At 41.7% G+C, this 14340-nt stretch overlaps 1 protein-coding gene across 1 annotated transcript in view; it reads right to left on the bottom strand.

The window, feature by feature from the left end:
• The window catches only part of LOC142498503 (extracellular calcium-sensing receptor-like), a 30872-nt gene extending 20715 nt beyond the window's left edge, over positions 1-10157 (bottom strand). Inside the window, exons 1-2 of the mRNA XM_075606737.1 lie at positions 9900-10157; positions 5944-6783 (exon numbers count right to left, since the gene is read on the bottom strand). Of these exons, the coding sequence (XP_075462852.1) occupies positions 5944-6783; positions 9900-10157 (1098 nt within the window). The remainder of the gene's footprint in view (positions 1-5943; positions 6784-9899) is intronic.
• Positions 10158-14340: the final 4183 nt, after the last annotated feature.

Below are 14340 nucleotides of genomic sequence, written 5' to 3'. Positions count from 1 at the left end.
GCTGCGGGCAAGGACATAAAACAAACATGTGTCAAGGGTTGGTCTTCGACTAGAGTGGATCCCAGTGGCAGGAACAGCAGGGAGCGTTGTAGGCATCACAAGCAGAGGTCAAAGGCAGGCGGCAGATAGAGTAGTCGGGGTCACAAGCAGAGGTCAGCAATGAGGAGACTTGTGTTTACCGCAGTAAACACAAGAACCTAGCAAGAGCTGAGGAACCATAAACAGGCACTGAGAGACAGAAAGAGGAAATTTATATAGGCAGGCTGAGAGGTAGAGCACAGGTGCAGAGGTGTCTAGTTTCAGGTTCTGGAATGTTCCTTAGCAGAGCAGCAGCAATCCCAGTGGACAAGTATAGGCACTGCAGACTAGAACAAGATATTGAGAGAGCGGCAGCAATCCCAGTGGCCAAGCATGGGTACAGCAGGCTTAGAACATGACACAATGACAAATGTAACTCAAGGATAGAAGGGAAGGAGGGGAGGGAAGGAATAGGGGAAGGAGAAGAAACATTAGGAAAACACAGAAGGAAACAATATGCCAGAAATAGTAGAAAAAAAGGATAAAAATAAATAAAAGCCCAAAAATAGAATAAAAACTCTGGAACTCCGTGCAGCTCTCCACAGGATACAACCCACTCCTCAATTCCTAGAAAACAAAAGAGGAAAGCGCAAGCCCGATAGCGCAGGTCAATATATAACAGGCTTTAATAGATTGAATAAAATTGGCCACTCACAAAGATAGCTAGAACATAAGACACAGGAATAAAGACAGGGAGCCACAAGCAGTGTCAGCAAAAGAGGATCCGACTGGGGACAGGACTCCACGTCCAGGCGAAACATACTTCCGTTTCCAGACAGGGTGCGATTGAGTGTACCTTCCAAAGCCACTCCTGCAGGATAATGGGTTGCCATACAAGGTTCCGCCGCTGTAAGACTGGCTTTGGAAGGTACCCTGACTGGAAATAGAAGTGCTTCATCGCCTGGACGTGCAGTCCTGTCCCCAGTCTGATCCTCCGTGAGTGGCCAAATTTATTAAATCTATTAAAGCTTTTTTTATATTGATCTGCGCTATGGGAGCTTGCGCTATATATATATATATATATATATATATAATAGCTATTAACAATGCATTTATAACTGGGTGGCATGCAGGGAACTAAGAATGACAGATTATTTAGTCACATTGCTGGGGGAAAAATATCAATTCAACTGGATTCCTGCAAGCAATTAAAACAGCAGGTCACATTGGGAAAATCACACTATTTAAAGTAACCATTCTGCAATAGAATACAAAACTAGGTAGGACAAAGGGCTGTTATTTTAAAGGGAACGCGGTGGAACGCAGTTCCTGTTCCTTTCATCATAGACCATGTTGAAAAATGTTATAGTATTATAGTAATAATCTAAAAAAAATATATAAAACAATCCGAAGGTAATAATTATTATTTACATTTAGTCAGATAAATAGATTTGAACGATTTTGAAATGTGAATAAATGTGTATATTATTGCACATGTCCAAGAACAATTCCCCCCCAACCCCCGGTCCCATCCTCACATCAAAGTTCCCTCCCCTTTTTATTGTAGAATAAAAGCATTGGGTAAGACTATGGCTCTTCCTTACAGTACCAAGGAGTCTCTGGCCATAAAATCCCTTCCAGTGCTGGAAGAAATCTTAAAGCCCATTGATGACAAGAGCTATAAGATGTATTCTGCCAGAAGACTTCACATAGTAAATATGGACCTTAATGACCAGAAATATGTTTTGGTTTGAAAGAGCAGCATGACTTCTTTCTCTCTCACTCCCTGCTTCTCTTTGCTATAACTGAGACCTGGCTCACTCAGTCTGACTCTGCTCTGGAAGCTGCCCTCTCTTATGGTGGCCTTTCCTTCTCCCACACTCCGCGCCCTGATGGCAGGGGTGGAGGTGTGGGACTCCTGCTCTCCTCTCTCTGCCATTACCGAACTCTTCCTATTCCCCCCTCGCTTGCCTTTCCCTCCTTTGAGGTTCACACTGTCCAGATCTTCGCTCCTCTCCCTGTTCATGTGGCGGTCATCTATCGCCCACCTACCTCTACTCACCCCCCTTCTGCCTTTCTCTCTCACTTTGAATGCTGGCTCTCTTTCTTCCTCTCCTCAGACTCCCCTGTTCTTCTCCTTGGGGACTTCAATTGCCACATTGATGACCCCTCTCTCCCTTGGGCTTCCCGCTTTCTTTCTCTAACCTCTTCTTTTGGCCTTCAACAGTGTACTGCAGCCAGCACCCACAAGGATGGCCACTACTTAGACCTGGTTTTCACTAAAAACTTCTCACTCTCTGATTTCTCCATTTCCCCTTTTCCTCTATCTGACCATCACCTCATATCATTCTCTCTATCTCGCTTCTCCCCTTCTCCACCTCCATCTACCCCCCGGTTCTGCAGAAACCTGCGCTCTATTCACTTACCTGACTTTGAGTCCACGTTACACTCCTCCCTCTCCTCTCTAAGCTCTGCTACAGACCCTGACAAACTGGTCAGGAACTACAACTCTGCCTTGTCCTCCTCTCTTGATCTACATGCCCCGCTTTCTCTCTGCCACACTCGCCCTTTTAACCCTAGACCCTGGTTAAATTCCCATACGCGCATGCTGCGTTCCTCCACTCGTTCCTCTGAACGCCTCTGGAGGAAATCTCATACTCTCGCAGACTTCCTTCACTACAAATTTATGCTATCCTGTTTCAACTCTGCCCTCTAGCAAGCTAAACAAGCCTACTTTTCTTCACTAATCAACATGCACAAGTCTAACCCACGCCGACTGTTCTCTGTCTTTGATACTCTACTCAAACCACCCTCAGCTGCCTCTCCTTCCTCCATCTCCGCTCAGGACTTTGCTGACTATTTTAAGGAAAAGGTCGAATCCATACGTCAGAACATCCCCTCTGTTTCTTCCTCCCATCCTACACCTCTTCCTAACTCTCCTCCAGCCTTCCTTGACTCTTTTTCCACTGTCTCAGAGGAGGATGTGTCGCTGTTGATCGCCTCTTCTCCCTCTACCACTTGCCCTCTTGACCCCATTCCCTCCCATCTCCTAAAACCTCTTGCTCCTACTATAATCCCTACGCTCACGCACATTTTTAACTCCTCCCTCTGCTCTGGAACCTTTCCATCCTCCTTCAAACATGCAACAGTCATACCATTACTCAAAAACAGCAAGCTTGATCCTACCTGTCTTTCTAACTATGGCCTGTCTCCCTCCTGCCTTTTGCCTCTAAACTCCTTGAACGTCTTGTATTCGCTCGCTTGCTCCATTTTCTCAACACATATTCTCTCCTAGACCCTCTACAATCTGGCTTCCGCACTGCTCACTCCACGGAAACAACCCTCACTAAAATAACTGACGACCTCCATGCTGCCAAAGACAGAGGTCATTACACTCTGCTCATATTACTCAACCTCTCTGCAGCATTTGACACCGTGGACCACCCTCTTCTCTTTCACATTCTCCATACTCTTGGCATTCGGAACAAAGCTCTATCCTGGATCTCATCCTACCTCTCCCATCGTACTTTCAGTGTCTCTTCTGCTAATACCTCCTCCTCCTCTATTGATCTGTCTGTGGGGGTACCCCAGGGCTCTGTCCTGGGACCTCTTCTCTTTCCTCTGTATACACTCTCTCTAGGTGACCTAATAATAACATCTTTTGGGTTTAATTATCACCTCTATGCTGACGACACACAAATATATTTCTCAACACCCGACCTTATACCTGCTGTACAAACCAAAGTTTCTGAATGTCTCTCTGCTATATCATCCTGGATGGCCCTCCGCCGCCTTAAACTCAACATGGCTAAAACAGAGCTCTTCATACTTCCTCCCAAACCTGGCCCTACTACCTCCTTCCACATTACTGTTGGAACTAGAATCATTCACCCAGTAGCCCAAGCACGCTGCCTAGGGGTCACACTCGACTCCTCTCTCACATTCGCCCCTCACATTCAAAACATTTCTAAAACTTGTCGCTTTTTCCTCCGCAATATAACTAAGATACGCCCTTTCCTCTGTTGTTCGACTGCTAAAACTCTGACTCAGGCCCTCATTCTCTCCCGTCTTGATTACTGTAACCTCCTGCTGTCCTGCCTTCCTGCCTCTCACCTGTCTCCCCTACAATCTATCCTTAACGCTGCTGAAAGAATCACTTTACTCTTTCCTAGATCTGTCTCAGCATCTCCCCTCATGAAATCCCTCCTGTCTTCCGATCAAATCCCGCATCTCACACTCCATTCTTCTCCTCACTTTTAAAGCTTTACACTCTTCTGCCCCTCCTTACATCTCAGCCCTAATTTCTCGTTATGCACCACCCAGACTCTTGCGTTCTTCTCAAGGATGTCTTCTTTCTACCCCCTTTGTATCTAAAGACCTCTCCCGCCTTAAACCTTTTTCATTGACTGCCCCTCACCTCTGGAATGCCCTTCCCCTCAGTACCCGACTAGCACCTTCTCTATCCACCTTTAAGACCCACCTTAAGACACACTTGCTTAAAGAAGCATATGAATAGCACTGTGGCTATTCTGAACACATGGCACATAAAGCTTGGCCCCCTGCAGATGCACTTATCAGAACTCCCTCCTACTGTCTCTGTTTGTTCTCCCTACCTACCAATTAGACTGTAAGCTCCTCGGAGCAGGGATTCCTCTTCCTTAATGTCTAAAGCACTTATTCCCATGATCTGTTATTTATATTATCTGTTATTTATTGGATTACCACATGTATTACTGCTGTGAAGCGCTATGTACATTAATGGCGCTATATAAATAAAGACATACAATACAATACAACAGAAAGATCTTTTTGATTAAAATAGGTACAGTCAGCATATCTGGCAATGCATAGGTGTTTTTTTTGTTTTGTTTTTTTTTACCAGATTTTTCGGTTAAGAAATTCTGTTGCAGGGCGTTTATGTTCCCAGGGAAAAGGTGACCGCTCTGCACATTTTCTAAATAAATATACAGCACTCAATAATGATTCTGAATACATCTAGTAATAACAGTGACTGTACTCAGCATCATGTATGTTTTTAGAAAGGAGGATCATTTATTTTCCCAACCATGAGAAACCAATTGAAAATAATAATTTCACAAGAAATTTAACAACTAATTTTAAACTAGGTTTTCATTTCTTATTTTCTACCAAATAACACAACATATCCCAGAATATCCCATAAAATCATAGGTATTCTATAGGATTCAATGGCTTTGTCGGTGCACAATTTCACAATATCCCAACATAGAAAGTTTGCGGTATACTGTACGCAGCACAGCCTTTTTTTAATCTGAAGTTATGATATGTGTGGTCGGTGCAAAGGGGAGACCCCTAATTGCCCCCAAGATCAATGTAAGGTACAGTGAGTGTTCCCAGCACTCCAATAAAGATATATGACTTGTATGTCTAATAAAAGCAAAATCAGTGTGTATTGACAAAATTGTGGCAGTAACAACGCAATAATGTGCAACAGGCGAAACAGGAAAAATGAATATATAAGTATACTGTAATCTGAGGTGAAGGGGGGAGGGGAAGGGAAAGGAGAGGGGGAAGTGATTACACAGACAAGGTAAGGATGTGCAAAAAACAGAAATACAGTACAAGACATGAGAATTTTTGGGAGGCAACGTTAACTCTACGGGGTCCACAACCCCTTCTAATGGCGCGTTCCCATATTAGCCCTATTGGGGGACTATGGTACTTCCCAACACTCCACTTCTAAAACTTCCCTCTGGATAAAAACAGTTTTGGAAGTGAGAGTGCTGGGAAGTACAATAGTACACTGATTTTTCTTTTATTAGACATACGTGTCATATTTATTTATTGGAGTGCTGGAACACTCAAGGTACTTTAATATCCCAACATATCGCACCAGAGGTAACAAATCCTGCTCCTGTACATCTGTATATATGTGCTAGGTTGTACCTGCCAAGGTTGGTGATTGTAAATATCTGCACAAGATCCGTTTTTGAATGGTCCTTGACCTGGCACACAGAAGCTCATCTGGTGCAAAGCATGAGCCAATGCAAAAACTGCGTTGTGAATTTTGTATGTGTATCTGAAGTTGTAAACATCATACACAGATGGATCAATACTGTCCAGTCTCTCCTTGCCGGTGCACTGAGGGGTTCCTGCCTCAGGTTTAATAGATGTATAATTGTTGGTCTCCTCTGCTGGCCAAATACAGCCAAAAGCATTTTCCCAGAATGTCTTCATGAAGATGTCATCTAAAAACTTGGAAGGATGAATGCTGTAAAGAAATTCCTTGAAGCCTGGAATCTTCCCGCTCTGAGGTGCGACCCCCAGGCTACCATTTAAGGTTTTTAAAATGTCTTTTCTAGGAAAATCTGAAGAAATGGACCAGCTGCCACTGCCAACCCAGACTTTGTCAGTAATATTATGAAAGGAAGCCTCTTCCATTAAAGGGATGATGTTCTCCATAGTGGAATAAACAACAATTGCTGTGGCTCTTGAATTTTTAACAATGTCTACAATTCTGAAGACAGACTCCATGGAGCTGTAGGTTGGAAGAGTCTCTAGGAATGCAATGCAGCCACCGTTCTTTTCAATCTCTTTGATTAGCAGCTGACTTCCTGACCTTCCCAGGTCATTATCTGTGGTGATGATACCCACCCATGTCCAGTTGAAGTTCATCACCAACCGAGCAATGGCAAAAACTTCATAGTTGTCATTGGAGATAGTCCTGAGAAAGGATGGAAACTTTATTTTATCACTGAGAAGGGGGTGAGCTGAGGCATAGCTGACCTGGGTGAAAGAAAATAAAATATAATAGACAAAATATTCAAGTTTCATTAACCTATCAGTGTGTTACATATTTCTGTGGTTAAAAAAGTGTATATATATATATATATATATATATATAGTTATGGAGCAATATGAAGAATGAAACAACAATGGCTATATAATTTAGAACCCAACTGTGTAATTAAAAGTTTTCTTTTTATTCGAAGTAGTGATATTTTGTTAATGATCACTAGCTAAATTGTTTGTAGAATAAACATATAAATGGAATACTCTTAAGTGGATGATGTGAGGTGTAGATAATTATGATACACTGACTTAGAACTGCTATTAGGTCCTTTAGAAGTTAAGTAATATATTTATTTTAATATAGAGTCAACATTATGGCCAATTACATATGTTAAAGTTTATGGATACTAGGAAACAGCGTTCCTAGTGCACCGTGCTCAGCTGTAGGGAGTCTCTAGGCATCCAATTATTATACAGTATACCCTCTAAATGAGGAGAACAGGTCAACACCACTCTCTGCAAATGTATATGTGAACAGTGTCTCTATTCATATCTCCTAAGATGTGGGGAAAACTGTGCTTTGTTGGTGAGAGTCTGTAACAAATCTCTGACCTCCCAGTATACAGTATATAACTTTCCCCTGGAGAGAAGACACAAAGTATATGACTCCCAAAGCGTAATGAGCTAATGGGGGTACTCACAGTGGAGAGTTGTCTTGTGCGGTGAATCCCACGGCGTGCATCACGTTGAAACAGGCAAACAACAGGATATTCTCACGGAAGAAAACGGAGCACAGCAATGCAGCAATGAGGGGGCTAGATACCGGTATAAAAGTCCTTTATTCCATGTTAGACATCATGGCATGGGATAGGTTAAAAATCTCGAACGCGTTTCAGGCCGTCGTTGACAAAGGGCGACGGCCTGAAACGCGTTCGAGATTTTTAACCTATCCCATGCCATGATGTCTAACATGGAATAAAGGACTTTTATACCGGTATCTAGCCCCCTCATTGCTGCATTGCTGTGCTCCGTTTTCTTCCGTGAGGATATCCTGTTGTTTACATATGTTAAAGGGCTTTCTCTATATCCCCAAAGCAAACGCTTGGGCTATTTTTGCCTGAGATTCCTTCTTGACTTCAAGAGAGAATTTCGGCTGAAATAGCCGATCGGCCAATTCGGTAAATATAGAATAATATCCTAACTCTTCGGCACTACCAAAGCGCATGAAAGCAAGTAGTCCGTTGGTAATTTCACTTCACTTACTGTACATGAAGATTCCTCCAGTGTCATAATTTCTGGCAGCATTCTGCTAATATTCAGCTGGACTTGCACAGTCTCATCAGCAGAATGTTCAAAGTGATGAGTGTTACAGTGAAGGGGTACCCAGGCCAGTAAATATAGGTATTATGCCCGGCTGGGTGCCCCTAAGTACTATTAGGGAATGTAGAGTGTCAGCTCTGCAGCTCACTAATGGCTGCAACCCTGTAATTGTGTTAGAACAGTCTGTTTGGGTCCCGCTAGGTATAAGGGGAACCCTTGTATAAGTCATGTAACAAAATTCCCCTCAGTCACTGCTGACTGCAAGCCTGTGAATGTGTAAGAATTGTCTGTGTGTGTCCCGCTAAGCATAAGAAGACCAGATCATTACACTAAGTTACATTGCAGGAGTGCGGTCACAGTTATGGATTAGTTCCGAGTATTGCAACAATGTTTCAATGCCCAAACCGCAAAGAGAAAAAAAGGTTTTTAAACTTCAGCCGCTTTTTCACACAACACAGAAGCAGGGAGATAACTTAGGTTAGGAGTACTGCTGCGGCCAAGCTTAATCTAAAGCTTGCCCGCATTTTTCCCGGCCATTTCAATTTTGGCACCGGAATTGGCCGCGCGCCAGCCGCATCTCACGGCCGCGCGACCGGTTTTCCAATCAGCGCCTAATGGCGCTGAACAATAGAAGCGCCTGCGGTGCTGGAGAGGAAAAAAAAAGCCCGCGTCTTAACACGTTTGAAAATTAACCACGGAGGCGGCCGCTTTAGACTATGGGCGGCTGCCACTGTATGTGAGCGCTATGAAATTTGATGTGAGTGCTGCTGGGGTACAAACAGTAAAGGAGGTATATTTTCCTTATTATTAGCTTTTATACAAAGTCATGAATGAAAGTTCCTCTCTTTTTAGTGCATTAAAGTTATGAGAGTAAAGAAATTAACATTCAGACAGGCGGGGCAGTGGATACATTGTGGATTCACAAGGACAGTATATGACAGGCAATTCCGGTGAGTGAATCATGCATACCTTATGTGCGGACTTCTGAGGCACCCTGCTGATGCGTTGCCAGGCTGTCGGCAGAAGTCCGGACTTAACAAAAACAATGACAGATCACAGTGTTACTTTAGAAGGATTTATTATAAACAGTTTGCCCAGCAGATGTCCAGATGTCCTGGACAGAGGTAGACATTCTGCCGCCAGAGAAGGGGGCTTGGTTAGGTATGCTAAGCGGCTCAGATGTGATGTTAGCACATGACTCTTGGCATACCATGAAGCCCCTTGCCCGGCTGCATGAACTGTTGGCAACTCTGCCGTAGGGTGGGGTTTGATTCCCACGCTGAGATTGGCTGCACATAGTACAGATAGGCTTGAATAGTTCTAAAAATCTGTGCAGTCAGTGGGGACGGGAGATTCATCTGAGATACATCGTGCGGTACAAAGTCTATTCCATCATAACTAAGATTTGTACCCCGCTTCAAGAGTTAGTTAGAACTGAGGCCTTGCGAACGAATCATGCAAGGGCAGAATGAAAAGATTACTTTCAGCGGAGAAACAGGGGTTGCATGCGGCGCCCTTAGCCAAAGACTGTCTCCCGGCTCTATTTGCGCACCAACACCGCTCCTGGGAATTGGTGCCGGGAGACTTTATTTCTGTGAAGTTCGTTCCGTGGACATTTTATTTCATTTTACCCAGTTCCAGTAAGTATTTATACGTGTTAGTTTGTAAATCAAGCTGTGTGTTTCTCGTGTAAATAAATCACAATTTATTTTATCTCACGCTTTGTTCAATCAAAGGATCCGGTAATTAAGGTGTTAAAAGCATTGGACAATGAGTTAATGTTTATTTACCTGAGGATACCTGTAGAGACCCAGGATGTTGGCTATTGGCATTGAGGCTTTTGATGGCATGTCTCCAACTATAGCAGATGGCATGAATTTTCCATGGCAATTAAAGTTTGGCACAATGTCCTTCTTTCCTGATAAAATCCACGTTGATCCCATTAATGACCTCACTTCATTGTAACAGGAATCAAAGAGTTTGAACCCCAATGTGACATTGGGCAGGAAATCTGGTGTGTTGTTAATCTCCATAGTGGCAAATACCATGGTTAGGAGGTAGCGGTAATACCTAATATGAAATCTGAAAATGGAAAAAAGGTTTATAAAAATGTAATTCAAAATTAAATTAGTGATGTTTCTTTCTTTGCCTTCAGTCTGTACATTCTCCTCCTCAGCATCAATTTACTCTCTCTGCCAACTTCTCAGCTTCTTTTGTCCTTCTAATACTCCAATAACTAGTTTGTCCCATAACCTTGTAACCTATTCACCTTCTTTGCACGTAAAGGAGATAGAACTAATTCCAAAATGTTGTTCATTGATGCTTTAGTCTGCAAATAGATGTTCTTTACAGGGTATATCCTGAGGTTCTGGAGCTCCTGTCTTGCTGTGTACATTATAGCTGTATTGTATGTGAATACATGGAGGGGTATTACAGGTTTTCCTCTGGCTCTGCCAGCATGATCTAGTATTATTTATTTCCTATTTACTGTACATTAATTGTGCACAGATTTCAACCAGTATTTTGTACACCCCTGTCAACAATAGAGGGTCATATTCTCCAAACTAAAATAATGTATTCTTCCTTGAAGACACATAGGGAGTTATTAATTTCCTTACTTCCGTACCATCTCAAAATCTGCAGCAATATTACCCCTACTCGCTGTTTTATTGAGCACAGATACGGAAAAAAGTTTTTACAAAGATCTGCACCGCCTGGAATATGGGTTCTGCAAGAGAAACTGAGGCCCAGCACCAGAGGGTGCTAAGCTTTAGCATTCATACAATTGAGCGCTGATGTGTGCGGAAGCTTATCACCCTTTTGAGGCTATATGCCTGGGCAAGAAAGAAACATATTTAGTACAGTACCCATTGATGTATATACCTCACAAAACACTTATACAACCCATATACTGTAGATAATGCTGTGACCACACCTGAGATATCTGGGAAATAAACAACTCACTTGCGGCATTGAAGAGGCTGTGGCTGTTTCCTGAATGTTATCTCTGGGTATTCTACATCCAAGTGGACAGCAAAGAGTCCCCCCAGCGTGATGTCTCCAGCTGCAGAGTAGCCAGCAATGTCTGCGTTAGTAAGTTTACACCCGTCCAATGATTTTCCACAGACACCGTCACAGCACCACAACAGCAGCAGCAAGAAGTGCAGAAGGCAAAATGGCAGGGAGCATACAGGCAGCCGCATCTTGTTCTGGAATAAGAAGTTTTTTCAATCAATCAATGTTAGTTATCAGCACGCAGACTACCCAAATGTTTCATAGGTGTGTTGGTTAGAATCTTGGAGTCAGATAGTTACTTCTGCATCCATATCACTGATCTGCTGTCCAGTTTGATGCAAGTAAGATGAGAACCATTGGTCTAATCTTCTTACCTCCTGGAGACCTCTCACTCATTAAATATGTTATTTTTTAAACCCTACCATATCAGGAAAACATTGCATTAATTAAAGAAATTAATATAATCAGTTCTTACAATTGTTCTTGCCCTCAGCCAACCTTTAAATCACTGAAAACGCATCTTTCTTTAAATACTTAATAATTGGTCTACTTTTAATTGTTCTACAGTATCTGAATTGAATTAACTTCCTTGTTGGGAAAAAATAAGTAAATATTTATTCTGGATGCTAAACATAGAAAATATTTTATGTAGGCTATTACATTAATGTATTTTGAACATTGCATTTTATATATATATATATATATATATATATATATATATATATATATATATATATATATATATATATATATATTGTTTGTAATTTGCTTTTTAGTACAGGTACCATTTTAATTTAAACATAATGTAATCTGATATGCACATTTCTCAAACAGAATTTCTTTACTGTCAAACAATTATCCCTTGGATAAGCCGACACTGCAAATAGGTACAGTACTTACCCTGCAAAGAGGAGCAGAATCATTCATGAAAACTCGTCCATGATCTCACTCCATATAATTAGACAGGTTTATCACTAGGAATACCTTAAATGGATTAGAGCATGAATAATACACAGGTTACGCCTTAATATAAACAATCAAAGTTTAGCCAACCACTAAGGAATGTGTGTCCATTCTTTCATTTGCTTAGTAAGATTCTGTGTTTAAGTAACTTGTCCTATGAATCTCGGTCTATCTGCTGAAATACCTGAAAAACTCACTGATGCAATATTCTTAGATTTTGCTAAGGCTTTTGATGCTGTTGATCATGCTATCCTGCTTAACAAACTCCAGAGCTCTGGAATAGGGAAGCATGCTTTAAACTGGTTTCATTCTTACCTATCAGGTAGATCCCAACATGTGTCTATCTCAGGCTCTAACTCCAACCCCTTGGATATCACCTGTGGTGTCTTGCAAGGTTCTGTTCAGAGATCTACCTACAGCTTGTAAGGGAGCTTCAATTCACATGTATGCAGATGACACAATCTTATATGCACACAGCCCTAGCCTCTCCGACCTTGAACACATACTTCAATCTGACTTTTTGACACTTCAAAATTGGATTTCCCAAAACAAATTGTTTTTAAACACTGACAAGACTGTAACAATGGTATTTGGGACCAACGCTACATTTTTAAAGCTTCCAATGACTGAGCTCCAGATCAGAACCAATTCTAATAGCACCCTAGCTCCTTGTGCTTGTTTATAATACTTGGGCATATGGTTTGACTCCCATTTAACATTTGGGATGCACATTGATACCCTGACATCCAAAACCTATGCCAAACTAGGTGTACTTTACAGGAACAAATCCTCCTAAGTCTGCTGGTCAGAAAGCGTATTGCTAATGCCAATTATCGACTATGGGGACATAGTATACGGCTCAGCATCCCAAACCCACCTTTAAAAACTTGATACACTCTGCAATTCAATATGCCGTTTTGTTCTCCAATGCAACTACAACACACATCACTGCGAAATGCTCAAAGAACTAGATTGGTCATCACTAGAGTGTAGGCGCAAAGTTCATCTTTACTTTCTTGTCTTCAAATATTTTCTGGGCAAGCTACTCATCTATCTGACCAAGCTCCTCACCCCTACCACATGCAGCACTTATCATCTGAGATCTGACTACAAAAGACTGTTCATGGTCCCAAGGTTTAGCAAAGTTGCTCCTCCTCCTACCTAGCACCCCAAAACTGGAACAATCTACCAGGGACTCTCACAGCCACCACCAGTCTAAGTTCTTTCAAAACTAAAGCTGTCTCCCATTTTAATCTGGTTTGTAACTGTTACATACGCCTATAATATATATTATCTCTAACTGTGCTTGCAATGTCTTGTATATAATGTATACCCTGTTCACTTACAGTATGTAACTGTGTATTTGTAACCATATATTATTTGTCATCTTAACTCTATGCCCAGGACATACTTGAAAACGAGAGGTAACTCTCAATGTATTACTTCCTGGTAAAACATTTTATAAATAAATAATAAATAAATACCTGCACAGCTCAAAGCACTAGTGAAGCGGATGGTTTGCAGTGCCTTTATATAAGCCCAGCTTTCCTCGAACAGAGAAGGATGTTGAGCCTGTTTGAAAGCTATAATTATATATATTTTTAAAAGACATTAATAGTGTGCCCTCTGTTATTCCTTGAAATCATTATAATTAAACACCTTACAATAGCAACCCATGATTAAGAGCATCCTTTTAGGGACAAGACTAAATTATGGTTTTGCTAAGTTTGACAGTTTTGACTGGCTGAGCAAGCAAATTTTTCTTGGAGAAAAGCAGATATTGTTATACTGTATGTTGTTAGAATGGAAGAAATTCCTGTAGGATAAATAGGTGACGTGTTCTCTTTATTGTGATTGACATTACAAGGATTACATTTTCTCTACTGTAGTGGGATAGAAACATTAACCAGGGAAGGGGTTACATTGTCTCCTGTATATAACCATACCGCTGTGTTGAGGAAAAATGCAGTTTAGTAATAAATCCCCATCGGTTGCTGAGTATTTACGTAATCTAGCAACACCGCCAAACCTTGCATTGCGTTAAAATAACAGAAGCGTTTAAAAAAGCAGTGCAATGAATAATATTTTACACATGTGGCTGCTGTTATTGTCCCTTATATTTAGTGATAACTAAAGATGGGCAAAATTTTCACTGGAATTCGAATTCTCACTCTCAAAATCCAGAAGCGGATGCTGAGGTATTCGGACCGAGGTTTTAGTGCCCAATCTGCCTTCAGATCCTGGATTGGGGGT

The sequence above is a fragment of the Ascaphus truei genome, chromosome 7, assembly GCF_040206685.1.
Source record: "Ascaphus truei isolate aAscTru1 chromosome 7, aAscTru1.hap1, whole genome shotgun sequence".
Lineage (NCBI taxonomy): Eukaryota > Metazoa > Chordata > Amphibia > Anura > Ascaphidae > Ascaphus > Ascaphus truei.
This window is presented reverse-complemented; position numbering and strand designations above follow the sequence as displayed.